At 47.8% G+C, this 24940-nt stretch overlaps 1 protein-coding gene across 6 annotated transcripts in view; it reads right to left on the reverse strand.

Annotated features, from left to right (window-relative positions):
• prdm16 (PR domain containing 16) overlaps window positions 1–24940 on the reverse strand; it is a 147157-nt gene that overhangs the window by 22511 nt on the left and 99706 nt on the right. For all 6 annotated transcript variants that reach the window (XM_062459491.1, XM_062459489.1, XM_062459486.1 and 3 more), the window contains exon 4: window positions 1187–1327. In XM_062459491.1, coding sequence (XP_062315475.1) covers window positions 1187–1327 — 141 coding nt within the window. The remainder of the gene's footprint in view (window positions 1–1186; window positions 1328–24940) is intronic.

Raw genomic sequence — 24940 nt, forward strand, 5'->3', positions numbered from 1 at the left:
AATAAATGATTTCCTTATGTTTTAAAAGGTTACTGCTTGTATTAGAATGTTCCTGCTGCACACACATTTCCATAAACTCATGCATTGTGCATGCACAAAAAATAAAATACCCGGCAGAGTAAAAAGTTGAATAAATTATGCATTTTAGCATCGTGTGCTTGTGTGTGTGAGGTTTCTAAATAAATGATGGGGTCTCGCCTGCGAGTCACCACACCACACAAACGGGTCACAAACAAAAGCAAAGTCATCCACTAAAGGACCAAACAAAAACAACAAAAGCCTGCATCTAAAAGCAAGCGAGCACTTGGAGTGAGCACTGGGGCCAGCCTGCACATTTTAGTCGTGATCCGTTTATGTCTTTGACACTGTGTTGCAGTGGCAGGGGGCATTGATGTGAAAATCTTAAAAGGATTAGGGCCGGTGTTGTGAGTCAATTGGTGGTTGTCATTCTGGGAGGCCCAGGCTTGGTCCTCCCTGTCCCCCTCGTCGACGGCTCGGGCTTCACTGTCTACTGGCTCAAGTGTCAGTGGCTGATGCCTGAATGGACACACCAGCAGAGGCTGCCTGAGATCTTGCTCGAAGACAGGTGGCAGACAGGGACATTGGACAGGCTGGAAGAGGCCAGAGGACAGGCCAGAGGACAGGATAAGGGAGAGGCTGGGGGAGAATAGGGGGGAGGCTAGGGACACCAGCTAGTCTTCATGACAGGTAATAGGATGGGAAATGGAGGTAGCCAGTGGGGCGGCCGGAGAAAGGAAGGACAGGGAGAGGGGAGGAGAACAGACTCCTCTGACACTATTAACCCAGGCAATAATGAGGCTGAACAAACACTGAACACAGTGAGAGAACATGTCCTGCCTCCAGAGAAGGGCTGGAGTGATTATATGACTAAGGGGTGTCAATCTATTATTTTACCTCTTGACGTGAGTCACTTCCTCACACTGAGTTGAATAATCCCGGCCTTGGACACACAATGGGTCCATTCTTAACTCATCAATGCAGATACACACTCTTTCACAATGACACACACACATGCACACATAAAGCGGGACTCACACACGAACAATAGCAGGCACTTCACTCAAGTCTCCCTGACAATGCCATGTGCTCCCTGCCTTATCTGTCCTCGGGCTCTGCCCACACAATGAGACCTGACAGCTGATTGGAGGAGGGGGACACCACTCACCTGGTCTCCACTGAGGTGACAGACAGCCAGGTTCTGCTCGTCAAAGGAGGGGGCAGTGCGGACGTACTTGAGCCAGCTGCCACTGGCTGCCTCTGAGCCTGGGTCCACACAAAACTTGACATTGCCCATGTCATCCACCACCTGTTGGATTGAATGAGGAACACATTCAATAAATAACTTCAAAATAGAGTATATTTTGACGCAAACTTTCTATTGTAAAACATTCTCCCAAAACGTTGAGCACTTTGACAAGAAAACACATAAAAGGCACCGTCTATAATTTAAGTGTCTCTTCATTCACAGTACAATACTTTACCAGCAACAATTTCCAACAGTTCGCAACAACTACAAACTAAAAACAGTATGGGTCTGTGTACCTTTTTTAAAGTGAGAGTAAGTGCATAACATGATTAGGTAATGGGTCCATTTATGTGTTATGTGTCATACATGTATTCAGCCATAGTAGAAAAGTTTTAATGTGTGTATGTGTGTCCCTGTCAGTCAGTAGATTGTAAAGGGCCTCCTAAACTTGTTGCCCCTGCTAGCAGCCAGAGGAAATGGGAAAAGGAGTGGAAGGTCGAGAAACTGCATCTTCTTTCACTTGTCTAAAGACTTTCTCTGGCACATATTGATCACCCTTGGTAACCCCTGGCTGCTTTGGGAGCGAGAGAGTAGGTTTCAAGTTTCCTGTCTGAGAAATAATGAAGGGGAGACGGAAGAGATGGAGGAGGAGAGGAGAAGAGAGGTTTATTGTGGGGAAGAAAGCAGGGGACTGACTGGAGGAGTCCACCACTGCCAGTGCTTTATCTACTGTCGGAGAAAAATGGACCTTGCTCATATTCAAATGTAAACCACAAATACTTCCAAATGACTGCGCTATGACGGTGGTGGTAAATGCCAGGCTGAGAAAAGGACAGTAAAGAAACATATTGGTTTGGTCGCGTGAGTGGACTTAGTCTGGTATTAAGGGCTAGAGTGTAAAGACCAAGGTAGTTGTTGTCTGCTAATCTTCGCTTTGGGGTTTTCCAGAGAGTGAGGGGGGTGGGATGACGGGATGAATTAGACCTGAAATCTTACAGCGCTGCTTTTCCACAAAGCTCTGCAGAGCTCCCTTCTCTCCTGCTGCTGGAAGTGATACCAGGTCCTCTGGATCCTCTGGGGGTCCCAGGCGGAGCTGCAGCTCTAATTACAGGTCCTAATCAGCCTGCGCTGGCCTCACCTTTGACCTCCAGCCTGGCTCCCTTGCTCCTAATCACAATCAAATGTCTGTGGAGGACTTGGTGGTGTGGCAAGAGCGGAACCAAAGAAACTGTTGTGATGATATCCAGTGGGAAAGATTCAATGACTGGGGGAAAACTACGATTAAAACTATGATTATCAATAATAATATAATATAAAAAAGTTTGACCAAAATGTTTTATGAATGTGAGCTCTGATCAGTAAACCCTTTCATCCTTGTGAGTTGTGGTTCTAATGAGTGAAGTGGGTAGGTTACAGAGTAACTTATATACAATGGAGTGAATGAGTACAAATATAGTTTCCATTGAATACTTTCCTTCTAGGGCATAGCATCTATCCTTGAAATTGTGTACCATGAAAATATCATAACTCATCATGTACGGTAAGTTCCTGTTGTCTCCTTATTATCTTGCACTGGAGGCCTCATGTCATATATTTTGAACTGTGTGAGGCCCACATGATTACCTATGACCTTGGAAAGATAGGTGCCAATCTTCACTGAAAACTGCCAATATCAGAAACAGTCTAATGTAAAAAAAAAAAAAAAAAAAAAAAAAACTCTTTATAAAGTTTGGCCTGTGGGTTGTAAAGTGTGAATCATTGAATGGTACTTTTTTTGCTCGTGAGCAGGCGCGTGCAGAAGGTGTGTTGTCGTGAGGGGAGGTGTGGGTGCCATGTTTGGTGAGCAAATATGGAACTGGAGGTCTGGTTGGAGGTGTGAAGGCCGGTTGCACGTGTTCCTGTAAATCTAGTGGCTGAGCTAAGCTAGCGTAAGCTCACTCCGATCTGCAGCTGGGCTTCACACTAGCGTTCTATTCACCCTGTGACTTGAGAGAAAGTGTTAGGTTAGCCCCCCTCCTGCCTTGTGCCTGTTCTAAAATAGCAAAGCCTGCACCCGCTGGAGAGAATATAATGAGAAAAAACCCTCTTTTTTCGTAGCCAATCCGGTTTAACATCTACAAGAACATGTGGCTACTTTTCTTGTTCACGCAGCGGCATGATTGTGAGCATGGAGACGGAGATGTTTGCTAATGACGCACCACTTCTTCATCCCCTCTCTGGAAATACGGCGTGAGATTTGGATTTGAAATGTTATGTTATGTATTTGGGCTGAAAAACTGGATGAGGTGGAGATCAATGTACTTCTCTCATCCTTGGAGCTTACTGAAGTTTACGGAGAGAACGATGACTTTCTCTTCATCTGCAGTAGATAAACATAGTAAAACAGTCAGCTGAACAAGAGCTACTGCTTCCACCACGGTTTATGTGTTAAGCAGTCTAAAATGATGTAGTCCAGGCCTTTATTTTATGTGTGAAAACAGTCACTGAAAACTAACCAGGCATAGAGGCAAAATTATCCTCCCTCTCCCCTCTTTAGAAAAAAAAGCCAATCTCTTGTGCAGGTTGGAGTCAGAGTGCACTTGTCCCAGCGTCTGTAGGGAGCTCAAACAGGTATTGTACATGTTTTATGACCAGATGGAGAACAGCTTCGTCTGAGGGGGAGGGGCAGGGAGGCTGTGGGATTGCAGTGCTGCTTCTGACTGGCCTTTAAAGCAAACACAAACACACACACACACACACATACATACACACACACCTAGAGAGGTAGCTGAGGATCTGCTTTGGGGCCTAATGAGCTGCAGGCCTGTGTCAGGGGGCCTGCGAACACTCCATGTCCAGGTGGAGCCCTGATTTATAAGGCCTGAAATGAGGTGCAGCGCAGAGAAGAAAAACCAGAAAAACCCTGCGGCTGATTGTTTATTTATTTACCTTTTACACTCTCCCTCTCTCCACCTTTCACGGCACAGGAGGGACACTTCGCCGGGAAAGCAGTTGCTCGTGCTGGAGTCATAAAGATATCCCAACATAGGCACTGCCACACCCTTGCTGGGGTTTGACCTCTCTCTGTCCCTCTTGCTCCCAGTCTTTCTCCCATCTAATCGTAACCTCTCTCCCTCTTTCTCTCCCTTCCTATCTCTCTCCAAGCTAACCTCTCTTTCCCTTTCTCTCTTCTATCTAACCCCAACCACAAACGTATTGTTTCTCAGACTGATTTATGGTCTGAATGCCAGGGAACTCTCTGAAGTCTTGAACAGGTTAGGGAGGGCCCTTTACATAGTAGAGACCAATGAAAGTGATCAGGTGTGTGTGGAGAGTGTATGGGCAACAGTGAGTCAGTGTTGAGCTGTTCTAGCAATGTGACTTTCCACAAGCCATGAAGCTACAGCTAACACAGTACACTATGGGAATTGAAAAATGAGGCCACTTTTTTGTTGCTTACCGGAGTAAGCAAACACAATAGCTACCACAGTCAAACCACTTTATCTCTCTCAGTTCCTAACCAAAACCCTGTTAGCATCTTACAGCCTACAATGTATAACCTGATAACCCATCTATGAAACTGATGAATTAACAGCTAACCAAAACCATGCCGTATACAAGAAATCTGAGAATTGTGGAGGAGTTGGGGGTGAGAATGGACGGTGAAGTGTGAACTGTGAGGTTTCCATACATAAGATGTGTGTGTGAGAGAGAGACCTGGGGGTCCCCCAGGATTTGGTGACTGATCCCCACTCTAATCAAGGCCAGCAGGGGGAAGGAGAACAGAGAGCCCAGACTTCTCCTTCAGGGCAGACAGGGCCCTTCCCAATCTCCCAGAGTGTGTTCCTAGGAGGGTATGTTGAGAGGGGCTAGTGTGTGATAGCACGGGTACATGATTCCAAAGACTATCCTCACACAGACACATGGACAGTGTTAACACATCAACCTTTTGCTCCATGAACTATCCCACCAAACCAATGAGGATGGTTTTAACAATGAAACCATAAAACCATTACTATCGTAAACAGTACCACTTTAAAAAGGTCAAGCATTGTGCGGAGAGACGTAGCGAAACGTAGCCGCTGTCATACCTCACTGAGCTAGCTACTCAGTGTCAACCCTGTCCAAGTGGACAGGAAGCAGGGCACTCTCAACAGGAAGCAGAGATAAGAGCGCAACGGGCATAAGACTCCTTAGAACACAAAGGGGAACTCTTGACAGCTAGGAACGGTAATGGATGTCTAGGTCGGCCTTTCTGGCCATCACTATTTCAGTCCTAGCTTGACGGATGTGTCGAGCAAAGCTGAACAACCAGTGAAATGTCAGCTGGTAGGTGTTGCCATTGGTGACAAGTTGAATATAAGATTATTTTCTTCTAATGTTACTTGGTGTGAAAAGGACTACATCTAAGTATTGGAGGGTGTCTGGGAATATCTGAAAAAGCTTTTCTCCATTGTGGTTACCAGGGTAATGCATGCATGAGTTTGCATGGGCATGGCAACAAAGGGCAGGTGTACTCATTTATCTGTATGCATGTGTGTAACGGTGGATGTGCATGCACTTAAAACGTGTCTGCGTGTGACTGTGTGTGTGTCTTTGTCCCTCTGACCGTTCTGCCCTGTTAAAGGGAGGCCTGCGGTGGTCTCCAAACCTAAAACACATTGTGGAGGGAGATTGGATGAGATTCGCTGGTTGGGGTTGGGGTGGGGGTGTGAAGGGGGGCAGGAGGTTACAAGGAGGTGGGGGGGTCAAGAGGTTGCACAAAGACACAAGCAAAACCGTAACAGGACCCCTCCAAAACGGAGATATGGGGGGATGTGTGTATGCGTACGTGCCTGTGTGTGAGTGTGTGCATGCAAACACACAACAAGCAGGCCTCTCAGATGCAAGTATATATGCTGTGTGAGATGTGATCGTCCAGACACAGATGGCCGGAAAACAAAATGGCTTAGAAAAGGACAAACACAGACAAAAAGATGGCGTCTGTTTTTGTTTCCCCCGACTTGACTCCCCAGCTCTGTGGGCCTGCATATGGGACTACCAGTAGGTGGACCCTTCATTTTCAGAGACCTGTTGAAAGATTTCCTTGTAAAGAGTGTTCGTGGTAGGGGAAAACAGGAAATCTTGGCTGACACATCTAGGGGTGGGGGGGAGGGAGGGGAGCTGCGCGGCAACAATGGTGTTGTGGCAGTTAATGCTCCCCTGCTCTCTCTGGTTTATGTATTCATATCCTGGGGAAGTGGCCCAACAAACGAGGGCTCTCGCTGCAGCCCAGGGAACATATGGGGGGAGGAGAGAGGGGGGGGGGGGTGTTCGGATGATAAACCACCTCTCACTCTATCTTTCTCTGTATCTCTCTTGTTCTCTTTCTCGTTCTCTGTTTCTCTTCCTCTTTTTCTCTTTGTCTCTCTCTTTCTCTCATTTATTTATTGTTGTTCTGCTGTGGGATAATTCAGAATAAAGACCTCTCTCTACACTGTCAGAGAATTGTGTGTGTCCATATTTAAATATCAGTAGTTTCAATTGTTTCTGTCAATATTAATATATCAATATTGTTTTTGTTGTGTGTGTGTGTTTCAGAGAGAAAGAGTGTGTGTCTTCTAAAAGCAGCTAGGGGGCAGCCTAGCATGAGAGCTTTCTGGGTGGAGAAGTGGGGTCAAGCACTGGTGGAAATTAGACTTCCTTCTACAAGCACACACACACACACACACACACACACACACACACACACACCCTCACACACACACACACACACACACACCCTCACACACACACACACACACACACACACACACACACACACACACACACACACACACACACACACACACACAGAGTTAAGAAACATATACAATAGGCTCAGACAGAAAAGCGAGGCTGCTGACACACACAAATACACTCAGGTCTGGACTGATGGCTGGCTCTGCGGCACACATGTGCCCATTCATTCTCCTTTATCTGGTGCAGAGGGCAACCTGGAGTTCTCACACAGGATTTCCTGCAGGCTTCATTATGCCAGGTACAGGTCATTACTCTTTCCCTACAGACACACACACACACACAGACAGACAGACACACACATAGACACACACGCAGATATGTAGACAGGAACAATTCTAATTGGTAAAAAAAAAAAAAAACGATTGTGAGAGATTGAGTGGCCGTGAAGTGGATGTAGGCCTGGTCATTTGAGGTGTTGGGAATTAAGTTTCGAGACGACAACGTGAAATAAGTGAGTGTGTGTGAGTGCGTGTGTCTGTTCTGGAGGGGTCCTGTTTCCGTCTGGGAGCCCCCCACTCCCCTCACACACACACTTCCCTCACACACACACTCAGGTCTGCCTAATAAAGCGCCTGACAGAGTGCAGGCCCTCGAAGCTCACTGGCCCACAATGTGTGTGCGTGTGCTCGTGCTCATGTGTATGTACGTGTGCGTGTGTGTCTGATGGATGGATGGAGGCCAGTTGAGATGGCTTGACCCCGCCCCATCGCTCAACAGTGTCTGTGAGTGTGTGTGTGCGGAGGTGGACAGACTAGCGGGGGGTCCTGCCAAGAAGGCCTCTTTCTAAACAGTCTGGTCCGACAGCTTTTGTCTGCTCTAAAGATGGGGAAGGAAGGAAAAGACACAATAATGGAAGAGAGAAAGAGAGACAGAGACAGAGAAAGGGAGTTGAAGAAAGGGGGAGAAAGAGAGAGAGAGTGAGTGAGAGAGATGAATCATATTTCTTAACTTCAAAGAGCTCTTGACCGGGGAGAAGATGATGTGGGAGGTATGAGGAGAATCGAAAAGAGTTTGAAAAAAGACACAACAGAGGGCAGAAGAAAGCCCCACCAGGCACTGTCCTCTAGTTATTCTTGAAAACAATCACTAAAGATGGATTAGGATGCAGCACCTAAGACACTAACAAGTCTATGTAAGAAAAGATACAAAAGTATAAGAGTATCATCTATAAATATAGTTATCTATGTTACGAGTTAGATGTCAAATAACACACACACACACACACACACACACACACACACACACACACACACACACACACAGGTGCCAACCAGAGGAGATTCAGTGCATTCCATGGTAAGCCTTCAATTTCCTCTGAAATACAAGGCGGTGCCATATAATGTCATAAAAACACACCTTGTCTATCGTACACACACTTTACAGCCATGATGACGAAACACGTGTGGAGTCCCATATGAACAACTGTGTTAAGGTGTTGTGCTGTGTCCTGTACTACAACATGTTGCCATCTGCCCCCATACTGTAAACCCCATCCTGTGTTTTGGATTTCATTTTACCCCTCTCTCTCTCTCTCTCTCTCTCTCTCTCTCTCTCTCTCTCTCTCTCCTGCGTTCTCTTGCTCTCTCTCTCAACATTTTTATGTGGTGTGGTTTGATATGTGTCTGACTTTCTGGAAATGCACTAATGAAGCCCCCCCCCCCCTTCCACCCCTGCGCAACACACACCTTCTAATGCCCTGCATGCGAATGGGTGCAGGGGAGGGTGGGCCTGTGTGGGGATTTACAGCCTGTTTCCTCTCTGGACATCATTTTGCAGGCAGGCAGACAGGCAGGCAGGCAGGCTGGCAACACAGGTGTACTGTTACCCATATTAGTGGCCATAAAAACAGGGCCCTTGTCTAACTCCTCCACAGACAACCATACGTCCAGGAAACCAGACAGGGATTGTTACAGTCAAGGAGGGAATGGACCTCGTCCCTTGGTATGTTCAAGTATGTGTATTGAAAGTGTGAGGTATGAATGTGCTGTAGGCAGGATTTTTACAGTGGGAGTAATGTTGTTTGGCTTGTAAGGATGCGTGTTGGTGATCATGTGTGCTTATGCATATGTGGCCATTATTGAATGAATGCATGTAAAAACTGTAGCTTCTTTTCCCTCATATCCGATCATAATTCTTGTCACTACTTGTCAGAGCGCAGATCTGAATAATTAAAAGCTGGGAAGGCGGGCGGTTGGGCGATCATGCGGGCGGGCGGTCAGGCAGAATAGGGCCCTACAGCTTGTAAAAAGCCATCTGGGCTGTGGTGAGACTGGGCTGGAACTGTCAGTGCCTGTCCTGTGGAGGGGCCTAACCAACACACTCCTCTCAAATGAGAGCCTTGACAGCACACACTGTCACCCAGCTTTGCCCCTCTCGTCAAAACGGATAGATTAACACAGACACATCAGTGCAACAATTTGCCGAATCACAGGCTTAAACCGTAGTTCACACATACAGACACAAAATAAAATTGCGTGCTTTGGATGATAGCAGCTAGAGGCCCAGTGCTGTATTGATAGTTTTGAGGAAAACAACGTCCCCCCCTTCTCACTCGTGGCCGTGTCCTCCCCCCCCCCTCTCCCCCCTCCTGCAGCAGCATCTCTGCCGTCTGGCAGGAATTCCCCGGCCCTGCGGTTCGAGCGAGCCATCTCTCAGCCCGCGCCTCGCTAATGAAATGGCTGTGTGTTATTTACGGTGTCTCGTTAAGGTGGTCTGAGGGGGGTGTGCTGTGTGTTGTGCTATGCCTCTCCGCTTTACTGGAGAGCAGCTTTGGAAGTCGGCCCCTTTTTATGGTCTCACTTTATGATATGTATTTAGGGCAATTAGGGAGGAGATGTATTGGCTCATTATAGCAAAGCAGGTGCAGTGTTAAAGCTAAATATATGAACGCTAGATAGAGGTCAACGTTTGAACACGGAACAGATGAGGAGCGTGTGTGTGTGTGTTTATGTAAAGTTTTTTGTGTTATCTGTTTCCTGTAAAATAACTCTATTATTCCTCTCCTATCCTGAGCACCAACCGGTTCTACTGCACAAACATTCTAATGCCGGTTTGCCAGTTACTGGTGCAAAGGATTATGGATGAACCTTCTAATAACATAAAATAAATATGTAAAAAAATAAAAAATAAGGGGTATTACACAATATATAAAAAAAATACAGTATATATCATCAATTTCTGGAAATATTTGGAAAAAGTAGTACATTAAACAAAGCAGGTGTTGGAGGTGCTTGTCTGCACGAGCACCTGTTGCAGGGAGGATCTGAATGACTAGCAGAGTATCATGACTGTCAGTCACACCCTCTGTAGACAGGCCAGGATGCTAGAGCATAGACTGATAAGACATCGCAGTAAAAATGTGTAGTCAAATGTGTATATATGGAAGTGTGTGTGTGTCAGCACCCGTGTCTGTGTGTGTGAAAACGAGACAGAGAGAGTGAGACAGTAAAGATAAGGGCTTGGTGGTAAGTAGCTCATAAAAGTGAAATGCAGTTGGAGCTACTGGCCTGCCAGGCGTTGGTGGTGAAACCCAACCCCTGACAAGTGTGTAGACTGGATCCAACACTACTACCCACCAATACACATCCAGCTTCATCACAGGCCCTCCCATTGTAATCAATAAACAATCCGCTTTGTCTGACTATACCCTTCAAAATTGACAGGTTTTTTGATTCTGAACTCTGAGAAATTCAATGTTTGACTTGTCCTGCTGGCAGTCTGATTGAATGGGTTCCTGTGTGGTTACCTGGCCTCTCTCTCTCTCTTTTTCTCTCCCTCTCCCTGGCAGCCTGGGACACAGTGATGGGAGGGGTCCAAACTGAGAGTGGTAATGTTTATCTGAGCCTTGGTCTAGTGTTGTTTGTGTGTATTATGTGTGTATGTATTGGAATGCAGGTGGTGCTGGACTTTTTTATATGTGTGTGTGTGAGTGTAGGTACAAGTGTGTATTTGTGTTTGCATGTGTGTGTGTGAGTGTAGGTACAAGTGTGTATTTGTGTTTGCATGTGTGTGTGTGAGTGTAGGTACAAGTGTGTATTTGTGTTTGCATGTGTGCACAGTCCTGAAAGCCTCTATGGGTAGGAGTCTCCAAACCAGGAAACCATAAATTACAACAAGCTGACCTGAAAGACCTTCTTACATTACAACTTCAAATATTTATTTATTGAAACATCAAATAGAATTATACACAAGAGCAAAAGTGGGAGAAAGAGGATAAGGTTTTATATATCCTTATGATTGCACAAAATGGATTTAATTAGAGACTGAGGGTGATGTACACTTTGAACACAGAAATGTGAATTGAGATGTAAATTGAAAGGTTCTTGGATTAAAACCAAGTACACTAAATCACTCCAACCAGTGTGCTCTTGCCAGGTCCGACAGCATATGAAGCCACCCCTAGGAAGTGTGTAACTAATGTTCAAACAACCCTGCTCAAATCAGCTCTGACACTGAAGGCCAACTGTGAGGTCAGACAATTTGCGGAACTGGGCAAACATAAATATGGAAGTGACTGCTGATATTAATTTGTGGCATATGTAGTGCTATCAAATACTGTATCAACACAGACGTTCTTTTTTTTGTTCTGACTACAATAAAATACCTCGAGGGAAAACAGAGACGGGCACGAGAGAAATAAAGCTGAAGATATGGATTCTCAAAAGAAATATTTAGCTTGTATTTAAAATGCATTGATCAATACACACAGTGTTGATGGTTTAGCATACTCTGCATGTGAAGGACTTTGACCTAAAATGGAGGTGAGTGTGTGAGAGTTAGACAGTGTTTGTGGTCTGGATGGTGGAGGCACTAATGCCCACGTTACATGACAGACTGGAGGTCCACTGTGCCCACTGCTACTGTCAGCACAGCCTAGGGCACTCACCTCCAATATCCACTCCACACTTCCACTCTGAGGGACATCGGTGGGAAGGTGAGAAAGAGAGAGGAAGAGAGAGGGGAGAGAGAGCTGGCACAGGTGAGGAAGGACTGGGAAAGTGCTGATGGCAGCAGTTCCAGCCCACCACTACCACATCCAAGGCCCCCGCTCTCCCTCCTTGTTGCTGTGCCAGTTAGAGAAACATTCCTTCCTCCAGCATCCACAGCAAATGACAAATAAACAGGAAAATGTTTAAAGTGGCACAAGAGAAAAAGGAACTGAGGAAAAGAGGGAGGTGGAGAGAGACAGGGAGGAGACACAGAGAGGAAGGTCATGTGTGCAAGGGCATGCTCAGGGTAGGGAGGGGAGCTGAAAGAGTGGCAACAGTGTAACTTTAAATGAAGATTCAGTGCAGCTGGTTCCAATAGCCTTAGTCTGCCCTGAGATCTGGTCGCTCCATCAAATCCGTGTGCTGTGTGAAATGCAAATTCATTTTATGGGGCTCCAATTCGTGGCACAGCGTTCCTTCTCAGATATGACTTTCAAATTCAAACCTCCTGTGAAACCTGGACACACCGAAAACGCTGCCTTATCCCAAAAACAGGGGAGTTGGAAGGAAGAGGGTGAGGAGGAAAGATGGAGAGAGGGAGGGAAGCCAGACAGATAGGTAGACAGGATGGTGATGGGGTAAGAAGGAACAGCAGAAAGAGAGCCACAGAAAGGGAGGGAAATGAAGTGGTAGAGAGGGGGAGGTAGGCAGGGAATGGTAAATGAAGACAGCAAGACCAGAAAGGAGGTGGCAGACAGATGTGGACCAGGAGAAGTTCTGATGGAGGTCCAGACAGAGGAGTAACAGTAGAGAGCAGGCCAGATTGAAGCCAGATGATTGCGGGGAGATAATGTGCTTCTATGTTTGGTAACACTCTGACTCTAACCTCAAAGTAGACCTGAGGAAGAAAAAAAAAACGACCCTCTCCTCTCTCTCTTCCCCCTGTTCGACTTCATGCTACGGTCCTTCAATATCATGTTTGGATTCCAGCTACTTGCATGGATCTCAAGGTGGATTCAACTTACTTGTGCGAAGCTACGGTTTGATTCCAGCTCCATACTTGCATGGGATCTGAAGTTTGGCTCCAGTCTTTGAGAGTGCTGGAGTTTGGGGAGGGGGGCTCGTGCAGCGCGGTCTGTCCAATGGGATTAGCTTTAGCTTTAAAAGCCGACGCAATGTGAGGGGACGTGCAGTACTGTTAAACGAGGATTATGGGAGTATCTGGGCATTCTCACTGCAGCCCGGGGGTGGGTGGTGTGTATGTGTAAGTGTGTGTGTGTCTTGTTGTGAGTGTGTGAAGGGGGACCACCCTCCTGCCTTAGCAGGGGCTGAGAATACACAGGCAGAGAGGGGCTATAAAAGTAGTTCTCGACGAGTGTCGGTGCCACACATGCGAACAAGAGGAAAAGGCCTATTTTACTGTTGTGTAAACCATTGTTTAATTTCCCACTTCTTTCGTTTTTTCCCCGCTTCGAAATTTCGCAGTACTTTGGCCAAGGTTCAAATGTGAACACAATACAGCCATTGAGCTCCAAAGCAGCACCCTCTTGGCTGGGCTTGTTTCAGGCTAAGCGCTAGAGTTAGCGCCTTTAGTGCCTCTCATTCTAGCCTTTCCTCTTTCTTTCTACCTCCACCCTCTTCCTTCCCTTTCTCTCTCTCCCTCCCCACATCTCTCTCATCGCAACCCCCCCCCCCCCTCCCTCCCTCCTTCCAAAAGACCATACATCAGCAGAGCTGTGGTGGTTGTGAACGATGGTTTCCAGTGGCTAGCCGGGGCTGAAGCTGATGTTTACAGCCTGCCCCTGGTCCTGGGAGCCCCGGCCTGCAGCCTTAACCTTCACCCTAACAATGACTCCTGTGGGCCCTGACACGCAGATAATGGATCCTGGCTGTCCACCTCTGCCCAAGAGCCCATATATCCCACTGCCTTTTAATTAAAGGAGCTCATCTCATCTACAGAGGCGGTGTGGCTCAAGACCCCTAAAGCCATCTGGTGTGTGTTAAACATAATATTGAGAGCGTGTGAGAGCCGGGGTCTCAGTGATGGGTATCAATCTGCCTTAATGTATGGAGGGATATATCGAGGGATGTAGGCCCCCCTGTGGAGGTGGTAATGGTTAAGCGGGTGCATTAGTGTGATTGCGCTCAGCAAGAGAGGGGGGCCTATGGCGGAGCTGCGCGAGGAGGCTCGCCATCCCATCTTCCACTGCTTTAGCAGCTATTAAGGACAGCAGGAGGGCTGCTACAGTGATAAATGGGGGAGAGAGATGGAGAAAGGGAAAGAGGTGACATAGAAAGAACGGAAGAGGGGAGAGAGGGAGATGGAAAGAGGGTGTAATATTAAGGGTGTTTCAAAAAGCGAGCTAAAAACGAAATACCAAAACGTTCAAATAGGGGCAACAGCTTCCAACAGCTAAGATCCGATGAAAGTCCCACAGAACAGTCTAATACAACCATGGAACACACAAGACACACAAGGGCATCTCAATTGGCATACTTAGTTACAAAGAGATCTGAAGAGATACAAAGTGTACAAAGTCTTTTTCACATCATGTTTCTTGATATATTATATTATTTTAAAACTAAGCAGCAGCCTGAAATGTGCCAATCGCTAATGTCATAGTAATAATGTCATAATATCAACTAATAATGGGAACACAAGCAATTTTCATATCCAGCAGGGAATGTGTGTGTGTGTGTGTGTGCTTGGTGTTGATGATGAAGGACAGTGAGGGCACTACTATGGGCAGGGACCCAAGCCCTCAAGCCCACCAAGGGCTCCAACATGCAGGGCCAAGGCCCCTGGGACACCAAAGCTGCATTGGAGGCAGTCTGTCCAATTGCAAGGACTTTCAAATGAACCAGTGAATAATTACTCCATTATTACAAGTTTTACTTTACCTGTAGTTCTGAGGAAGCAAACAACTTTCAGAGTAGTGTATGGCTCCCTGCTGGCCTCTTAAATGCCCTGGTATAATTCTACGATTTAAAGACTCTAAGGACTGACTACCTCCAGGAAAATAATCAACCATAATTGCTCAATCAAGATGGTGTTCATAACACAAGGAGCGTTGAAAACAAAGCCACAGAGAGAGATTGGGTACACAGTCAAAAAAATAAAAAATAAGAGCAAGGACATCGTCTTTGATAAGAGATTGACTGAAGAGGAGAGGAGCGACTGAATGGACGTTTGGATGACATGGCTTCTGCGTCTGCAACAGTAACTGAAGCAGGGCTGGGTGAAGGCCCTGATCAATGACTGGCACCTCAGGCACTTAGGAAACGTTACTGATTATTGCTTATTGATCATCACATGACCAATTTCTTTGATTGAGAATAAATCTTGGACAATTTCATGCAGGATTAGAGTCTTGATCTATTTGCCTTCATGGTGTGATTGGTCGAACAAAAAATATGATAAAGCGAACTGTCAGAAGAGAGGCACTGTTGACCTATAGAAGCCATTATTTAGGTCCGCTCTGAGATTGAACCTAAAATGTTATAATTTATAACAATAACAACATGTGGCCAAGTCTGTGAGGTACAGGCTTTAATGTGATGCTAGTGATGTGTGAAACATCAGACTGAAAGTGCTATCAGATCTGTTACTTTGCTTTGACCAGGTGTATTTCCAGTGGCAGATGGCTTTTGTTTATCTAAATCACTTCACTGTGTGTGCGCGTGTGTGTGTGTGTGTGTGGTACGCTGTACCTGGATGCTCGTGAGCTTGTTAGTTATCATAATTACACCTCCACAAACAACAAGATGTGTCTTTCCATCCAGAGGGGCGTCACTCTTCCTGACCCCGCAGCAGCGGCAGGTCCTGAGGGGGTGTTTAGGAGGTAAACACACTCCCGCATCCTCTCTGCTGGGCCACAAGCATTTATTTCCCAGCATGCACAATTAATCAGGTCCCCTTTAATTTGGGCCGAGCGTGCATATATGTAAATGGCAAGGCAAACAAAGGAGCCGGTGATGGATAGGTAGGGTGGGGGGCCAAAAGGGTCCATGTGGGGCCCTTAGCCACGCAGCGCTAATTAAAAAGCCATATCAGAAGGATGACTTATTAGCGGGGCCTGCCCTAGAGCCACACTGTGCTAACACCACTGCAGCTTAGGCTAGTTAGCTGTGGGAGAGAGTGGGAATGATGGCTGCTTCCTTACTATGGCAGTGCCGGGCAGGGGCCCGCGTGACACATTAGCATGCCTAGCCAAATTAGCTTAGCACCATTAGAGCCGTGCCATTAGCCATTAGCCTAACGCTCGGGTGTGCTCGGAGTGCATATGAAAAGGTTACAATGAACACGGCAATTAGGGCTATAATAGGGTAAACAACAACTTTGGTGATCGATGGAGCAAGATGGAATTCTTTTGAAAAAGATCACCGGTGTTAAAAATGGAAAGACACGAGAGTATGTGTGGAGCCACATTGATCTGTCACGGTGGGGTTGGAGGGAAAAACACACTCCTGCCGAGTCCTCTTCTATTCAAACACGACACTCTAAAGGTGTCCACACACACGGCACAGTACAGTATGTCCTACCCAGAGAGGGTGTGTGTCTGTGTGTGTGTGTGTGTGTGTGTCTGACCATTCTCTATCAGTGTCTGTTTCCTGGCACGTTCCTCCTCCGGCCATTCAATTCATCAGGGGAGATGGAGCTGAGTTCTACCCCGCTGCTCTTTACAAAACACACACATCTCCCCGCAATCTACTAACATTTACTTCATAATTTAACACCACGCCACCTCCAATATTATTTCCATAGAGGAAGAACAGAAAGAAAACAAGCGCTCGAGGATCGATGGTGCAAAAAATTGGTTTTATCGAGTGCCACCATCTGATATTTCCTCCAGATACAGATAAGAGAATGGGAACACGCGCTCGCCCTTCTCGAAGAGAGAGCGAGAAAGAGAGAGAAAAGAGAGAGAAGGAGAGAGAGGAAGAGTGAGGGAGCAGGGAAAAAGAGAGAAAAAGGAGAAAAAATAAATGAGATTATTGATGTTACACGTCAAAAATAATTGCTCAGATTTCAGCTGAGACGAGAAAGGGGAGATGGGGATGCTGATGGGTTCGGTGATCCATGAAACGCTTCGTTTGGGAGAAAGGCCAATGAGTCCTGTGTGTGGTGTGTTTGTGTGTGTGTGTGTGTGTGTTTTTTTGAGAGGCATGCTTACAGTCAAACGAAATGTCCAGAATGAATTTAGTTTTCGAATAAAAGAGGGTTTGATTGTACTGGAGTCAGAAAGCATTGCATTTTCGATGTTGGACATGGCTTGCACAAGCTTTTAACCTTGGAGCCCAAAGGTTCTGCAATACCTCAACTTCCCAAATTCACTTAAGATTTAAAAGAGGGAGCTGTGTGTCTGTGTTTATTTTCCCCAGGGTGAGGCTTTAATCAATGTGAGGGCAAAGATAACTGTGACACACACTGTACATAGAGAGGGGCTCAGAGGTGAGCGCAGGGGCGGGTGGGGGGTGTGGGCGAGCGAGACAGAGGGCCGTGTTTTGGACAGCCCAGTGAGGAGGCCCATGGCTTAAGGCTGTGATCCCACTCAATGGAATATTTTGAATTGAGCGTGAAATCAAACATCATCTGCCAGGCCAAACTGACCTCTGGCGAGCTGGATGTAAATGTGTACTCGTGTATGTGTCTGTGTGCGGGAGTGCGTGAGCAATTGCGTGTGTGTGTGTGGATGTGCATTAGTGTGTGTGTGCCCCCTCACAAAGACACATTCACAGTGCTGAAGACTCTTGAGAGCAGCTCAGCTTCAAGATGGAGGCAGAAATCTCATCTCATTCGCAAAGTAAACATTCCAACTTTTCAGCGCTTTTAGGCACTTTCCACAAATTTTTCCAATTCTTAACATCCATCATCTCTCAAAGGATAGCTCATACTGTAGTTAAATGCCCCAAACTATATAACCTCAAAAGTTAGATATCTATGTATTCATATACTGCATCTCAATTTTATTTGAAACAAAAGCAAGATAACATTCAAAGCATTTTACACTATCTTCACAACCGCAGTCGCCAACTTAATAATAAAGAGTACTGCACGTTTCCTTCCACTTCCAATCAATCTTTTCACGTCTGAAAGAGCACGTTTAGAGAGGGGAACATCAGTGTTCTGTTCCCAGGGCCATGCATGGCCTGGAGGATAGAGAGGATTCTGGCGTTAGCAGTGTGGGAACGGCTGTCTGTGGAGGAGGAGGGGGACTCTGCACCAGTGGCCACAGAGAGAGGGATTGTTTGACAGGGGACACCAGGAGCCTGCAGAGAGGGACCACTGTTTCAGGGAGCCACTGGGCTAACCCCAGCCAGGGGGGAGGTGTGGAGGCCGAGGGAGGACTAACCTTACACAGCCCCACGCATACATCCCCAACCTGATCGCGTCCACCTCTGTCCCGCTCATACACGCGCGTGCGTGCACACGGATTCATGCATGCGCACGCTCTCACCGGAGCCTTCGAGGCCCGATGCACGTCTGCAGCAACCGCATGCACCACTTCAACTGTCTCCCTGCGTGTCTGATCCTTCTCATTACAGGCTGCTGCTCCCAGACAGAGAGGCGGTCAGTGGGTTATAAGCAAGGGGAAAAGAGTGTGTGGGGGAGTCATTTACGAGTTTTCTCTCCTATCTGTACTCTTGTCTATGTGTGGCGTTGGTGTGTGTGTGTGTGTTGCTCCCTGGGGAGCTTCCTGTCTGTCTCTCCTTACATGTGAAAGGGCCGATGAGCAATTGGATCCCAGAGGTGGGCTCTGGTCCCCCCTGCCGGGGCTCTCATATTTTCAAGCTGACCGTTTTACGGTGGAATCCGTTAAATAAGTCCACCCCGTGGTCGAACCTGTAGCCCGGTCAGTAAATTCTGCTGTCATGAAAGTGTCTCCGAGAGGTCGAGCTGGACAGACTGCAGTCCATCTGTAGAAAAGGGAGAACTTGCCATGGCATGTCAGCTTTGATCTTTAATATCTTTTATGTTTGTTTGGGGGGGGTGATCGTTTTTCACTCTTTTCGATCCAAATTTTCCTCTTCATATTTTTCCGACTTCGTCGCTAACAATCTTCATCTCTTATTCAACACTCCAAGCACATTTCCCTCGATTTCACTCTGGTGTACTCTTTGTATTTTCTCCCTCTCGTTCTCTTGTTCCTCTCTGTCTTTGAGAGTGAGGTTCAGAGCATATCATCAGTAGGGCCCTGTCAAGAGGCCCGTAAACACACTGAGAATCAACCCAGAACCAGTTGCTACCTGAGGCTGACCACACTTCATTAGTCATACCCACTCAATACATCAGTGAAAGAATCAACCGCACGTGTTGGTCTCAGACTATTGGCTGTTTTTTCTCCTATAGGATTTTTGCCTCCTTTGTTTCCACCAATTCTGAGTCTGTGTCTAATGGCACCATGTAACATAGTACAACACATCACCTATTCAGACCCCTTGGTGGTCTGCTGAATGTTTGTTTTATTTTACACTTCCCTCTCATTTTATTATATCCCTTTCTTCATTCACACGAAATGTCCCTCCACTGCTAGCATTGTTTTTCCTCTTTCTGTTCCCTTCTTCCTCTCTCTGGGCGGTTATTGACATTTTACCGCTAACCTTCTCTTTTACACTAGCTTTAATGTGCGCCCTCTTATCAGATGCGCCGGCGGTTTGGAGTTTCAGCCGGCCTCCCTCCTCCTCTCCTTCGGGTTATTCATCCCTTCTTCCTGTGTGCTGAAAGTCAAGCTTCCCTTTACAAAACCCCCGTGGTCTTATCTGCAGGACCCCTCGACCCTGGAGTCAACGTGGCAGCACCCGAGAGCCAGAGCGAGCGGAGAGACGGTCGATCCCCCGGGATAGAGGGGACAGGGATGTGTGTGTGTGTGTGCGCACGCGCGCGTGAGTCACTCCTGAGGAGGGTACAGTATCACCTGTAGAGTAATCTCCCCTGCCACCAGATCCAATGTATTTACAAGTGAACTGTCTCAACACTGCTGATAAGCCCAGGTGACGTGGCAGTGGACTCTAAGATGCCGCAGGGCTGTGGGGCTGCAGGACAGGCTTCGGGGGCAGAGGGGGAGAAGGGGAGAGCCAGGAGCAAACTGGTAACAGGTAGTCCTGAAGCTCAGCCCTAAGGGTGGAGAGCAGGTTTAAAGACACACCCCGCATCTAGATGGGGTGTGTGCCGGGGTAAGAGGATGGGGACCGTGTGGGCAGGGTTAGGAGAGCGAGGGCTGGGTGTGCAGGGGGAAGAGGCTGGGGACCATGTGGGGGTGTGGGAGGGCTCAGAGTGGCTGGGTGGTCAGGCTCACTAGAGGGGTATCACTCGTCCTCCTCCACTGAGAACTCAATCTGTTTCTGTCTGCACCACTCCTGCACCGTCACTTCACTGATAATGATCCAGCCAGAGGGCTAGAACGGAGTAGATACACACACACACACACACACACACACAAGAATGGACACACGCACATAACCGAGTTCACAATCCTTCTTGAGTGTACGTGTCTATGTCGCGTACAATGAGGTGAGGATGTGCCATGGAATGTGGTAAGACTGGCATTTCTTCTTCTTCTCTGTGCAGGTAGTCAGACTGTGTACCCCCAGTGTGTGTCGGTGTGTGTGTCTGCGTGTGTGTGTGTGTCGGTGTGCACGTGTGTGTTTTTTCTTTGCTGTGTTTGTGTGTCTGTGTCCGGCAGGTGCTCCTGAGGGCACATATCCCATATTCATATCCTGATTCTATTCAGATAGCTCCGAGAGCTCCCAGTGGACAGCACCTGCTGCTACACACACATACACACAGCACATTCTTCTCTCTGTCCCCACATTCTTGCCTCCTTCCTTGTCCGGTGTCCATTCAGTGCTGAGTCAATGGGGGCCATAGGATCCTCTCACTCCGTCAGTGCTGTTGTGACACATGAGTGATGGAGATGGTGGGAACACGCCAGGACAATGGAGGACACACACAGCATCCTGTACCCAGACTGCTGCCGTCGTCTGGTGGGAGCTTTAAACCCTGTTATTCGCTTTTCTTTACTTCATCTGAGAGTTACGACTCCTGGAAGAACGCGAGCAAACAAAGCGTGATTGCGAGATCAACTCCTCAGCCTCTGGGAAACGGGGCCTCTAAACTGGGAAACTGGGCCTCTAAACTGATGTAGAAATAGGCAAGGCAGCACATGATACGAGGGACAGCTTTCCAACTGCATCGATACCGGAGTCTTTTAACCCAGCACACACCTCCTTGTCAGTCAAACCAGTTCAACCTCTGAACCCAGTGGGTGAGTATGACAGGGGAGGAGGGGGAAGAGGGGTGGAGGGGGGGGGGGAGAGAAGGAGAGACGACAGGGTCGGAAGTAATGACAGGGTTGAGGGATGCAGCAAATGGCCACCGTTTCGGTCCTGCGCGATACCCGGGGCTCATCACGTTGCGAGGGTAATGGTGGAGATTAAGTGTCTGCAGGCTAATCTGGGGCTCTCCGCCTTCGCCGAGAGAGAAGGAGGAGAGAAAGAGAGACGGAGGGAGGATATACAGAGGGAGCAGACGGGGAGAGAAGGAGGATAGAGAGAGAGAGGGAGTGGGAGGGAGGGAGGAGAGAGGAGGGCACAGGGAGAGTGCTCCAACTGAAGGCACGTCCATGCAAGCGGCTGCTGCTCTGCATGCCATTAGACAGAAATAAGGGACAATTTGGTTGTCAGGAGGCCGTCTATAATCTAGGCCTCAATCTTCAACCTCTCGCCGGTCCGCCTCAACTGCAAGGCCTTTACATGCCTCTGGCGAGAGAGGGTGTGTGTCACTTGGAGTGTGTGTTTGTGACTGTGTATCTGCGCCTGTGTCAGTATGCGAGGATGTGTCTCTATGCCAGTGTGTGTACGTGTGTGTGTGTGTGTGTGCGTGTGTGTGTGTGTGTGTGTGTGTGGAACTAATTGAAAGCTGATTCCTGTCAGGAGCTCCTTTCTCCAGGAGACAGAAGGGACATTGTGTCCCTCGGAGCCTGAGTGTGGCCTCGGCTGCTGCCAGAACCCCACCTTCTTTATCCCCGAGACAAAACAGACCCCCCATCACCCCCTCCTCTCCTCCTCCCTGATCCCTTCCTCTTCTCCATCACGCCATCCTCCCCTCACACTCTCTACCTCCGCCACGTTGTCCTTTCTCGTCCTGCCCTCCTTCTGACTCTCACCCCTCTCTCGGTCCCCCCCCCCTCCCTCCTTCGGTCCAGTCTCTCTCTTTTCCCTCTCGTTTCTTTGCTGTCCATCTCCCTCCCTCGGCCCTCCTCTCTCTCTCCCCGCTGAAAGGTGATACTGCAGGCTGGTGAGCTGTGTGGAGCAGATAACGGGACAACAGACTGAAAAGTGCTGTCTATCTCCCAAGCAGGGGACTCAGCCTATGTCAAAACTACAACTTTAGGACTCAACAGGGCTTGGCAGCCAGAGCCCTTCACACACACACACACACACACACACACACACGTACCTTTACCGCACACAGACTGTCCCTAAGCCCCATCCTCTACTGCTAAGAAGAGAGGCTCATGTTACCAAACCGTGTGTGTGAGTGTGTGTGTGTGTGTGTCTGGAATAAGAGTAATAGAGGGGGCTAAGTGAGAGACGAGGGGCATTATAATACAAGCAATAAATGGCCACAGTGTTCGAAAATCTTTTAAACAGAGGAGACGCCAACCTAGATTAATGTCAAGTATGTTTTGAGGGGCACCCCATCTTAAAGTTGGTCAATCACCAGTTAATGACATAAGCTCATGGCTGCAGACTGAGGCTCAGGACTTGACACAGGAAAAATGAGTCACGCTGTTCTTAAGGTGATGACCAACATCAGATAATGATTTGTGTAAATGTGTGTGTGCGTGTGTGACTGACTACATTTGTGGGTCACAACGTATTTGAAAGGTGAAAAACAACATATCAAAGAATGACGTGTGTGTGTGTGTGTGTGTGCGCGCGCGCGTGCCCCTGTGTGAGCGCACACACTCCACGCTCTGCACTGAATACCCCTTTTAACCTTACAGTATGCAGTTCACAAACAGACTCGCCTTTCACCCTTCAGATAAAGCCCTCTTCTTTTTCTATAGCTTGGGGGCAAATTTATATTTTCTTAATTTGTAAAATAAATGGTGTTCAAATGAAGGAGGGCTTGTGGCCGGTGTTATCATCCCCAGTGTGGAGGAGAGGGAGACGTCCTAATGCCTTCCAGCTGGAAGGCTGGGGTGGGGGGGAGGATTGGTGGGTAAAATGACAGATTTACTTGGCCTCTTAAACACAGTAGACAGGCTGAGCTCCACACACTGTCAGAGGAGAGCCTTGTTAGGGGGCCTTGGAGGAGGCGTGCTGGACCAGAGAGATGGAGGGCACAGGGAAGGAAAGAGGGGAGAGGAGGAGGGGAGGGGGGGGGGGAGGAGGAGGGGAGGGAGAGGGTGAAGCTCTCTCTAAGCTCCACATCATCTGTCATGTAGATACACAGTATATTTTTGGTGGAGCAGGCCTCCTCGGTCTGATCCATTGCAACTACTCCCTCTGCGTCTCTTTCTCCTGGAGGGTTCCCACATGCTCAGTGTGCCATGGGCTGGTCACCCACTCTGTCGACTCACCCGTACCGTCTTTGTCCAGTATTGTAGGGTTGCAATGTCTCTGTGGGTGACAACCTACGGTACACGGCAACCTGCAGGGCAAAGCCACCCGTCCACATGCAGGTCTGGAGATTCATTGAGTTATAGAGGGAGCCCCTCTGCAGCCCACCTTGTGGTGAGGGGACTGTGGGGCCGGCTTAATTCACAACCTAACACACAAACACACTCCCAGCCTCAGCTAAGTGAGCTTCCCAGACCTATAGGTTGCTCTTGGCCCAGACCCACCAATGCATATATGAGTAAGGTTGGCAGCACTTAGAGAAGCCACACTTGTGGAAATGGGAGAGGTGGAAGAGAGGTGTGTCCGTAAACGAGAGCTTGAATGAAAATAAGATGGAAAGGAAAGAGGAGATAAACTGCGAGGATCCAACCACCCCATAATGTTGCACTAGTTAATGACATTGTCATTGTCGTCATCGTCCTCATTATCGTCATGACGAGCACCTGAGGTAAAAGATTAAGGCTACAATCATTACTTCAGAAGCCAATCACAAACACACACACGCACACACACAGGCCAATTTACAGGCCGTCAGAGGGGGAAGGCTCTCTCTATAAAAGCCTATTAGGTCATCGCTGCTTAAACTTGATACCACAGGCATGGAGGACTGGCTGCTTGTAAAGAGCTGCTCACTATGCCTGCTCCTAACAGCATCACTCTGGGCTTTCTAGCATAGATACGCACACACACGCCTGCACACAATTTTTCATTGGCAGATCTTACAGCAGTGGTTCGGAGCCTCATGCAAAAGCTAACATTAGTCTCTAGTGTGAGTCTGGTCCTCAGAGCACTGGAACTGAACGCCCTCCTGGTCACACTCCCACTGCGCCCCGGAACATCACACACACACACGCACACCCGGAGCCCCTGTATTTACACAGGCAAATCTAATTTCTCTCAAAAACAGTGTGCATGTGTGACACAGACCAAGAGTTCCACATACGTCCTGGTTCTGGTTCTGGTCATGGCAGGGCTTAGGCCTGCTTGGCTGTGTGCTGTGGTGTAGTTGGGGAGACCAATGTTCAGTTCAATTGAACTGCTCCTTCGCAAACACATACACATGCATGTATACGTACCAAAAGCCAGTCCCCCAATTCCTCTCTTAAAACGAAGTAAAGGGAAAAAAAGAAAACAGAGGGAGGGGAGACGAAAAAGAAGAAAATACAAAGGCTATAATTTACCTCAATCAGTCCCTGCTTGAAACAAGCAATTAGGGGGAGTGTGCAGGGCATCCCCTTGTGTTAGAGCAACCTGTGTGTGTGTAGGGGGAAGCAATCTCCTCCTCCTCTGGATCTTTATGGTGGGGAGGGTGGTCTGGAGGTCTCTACGCAACAAATGTGATCATTCCACTTCCAAA

Source organism: Osmerus eperlanus, chromosome 4 (genome assembly GCF_963692335.1).
Source record: "Osmerus eperlanus chromosome 4, fOsmEpe2.1, whole genome shotgun sequence".
NCBI lineage: Eukaryota > Metazoa > Chordata > Actinopteri > Osmeriformes > Osmeridae > Osmerus > Osmerus eperlanus.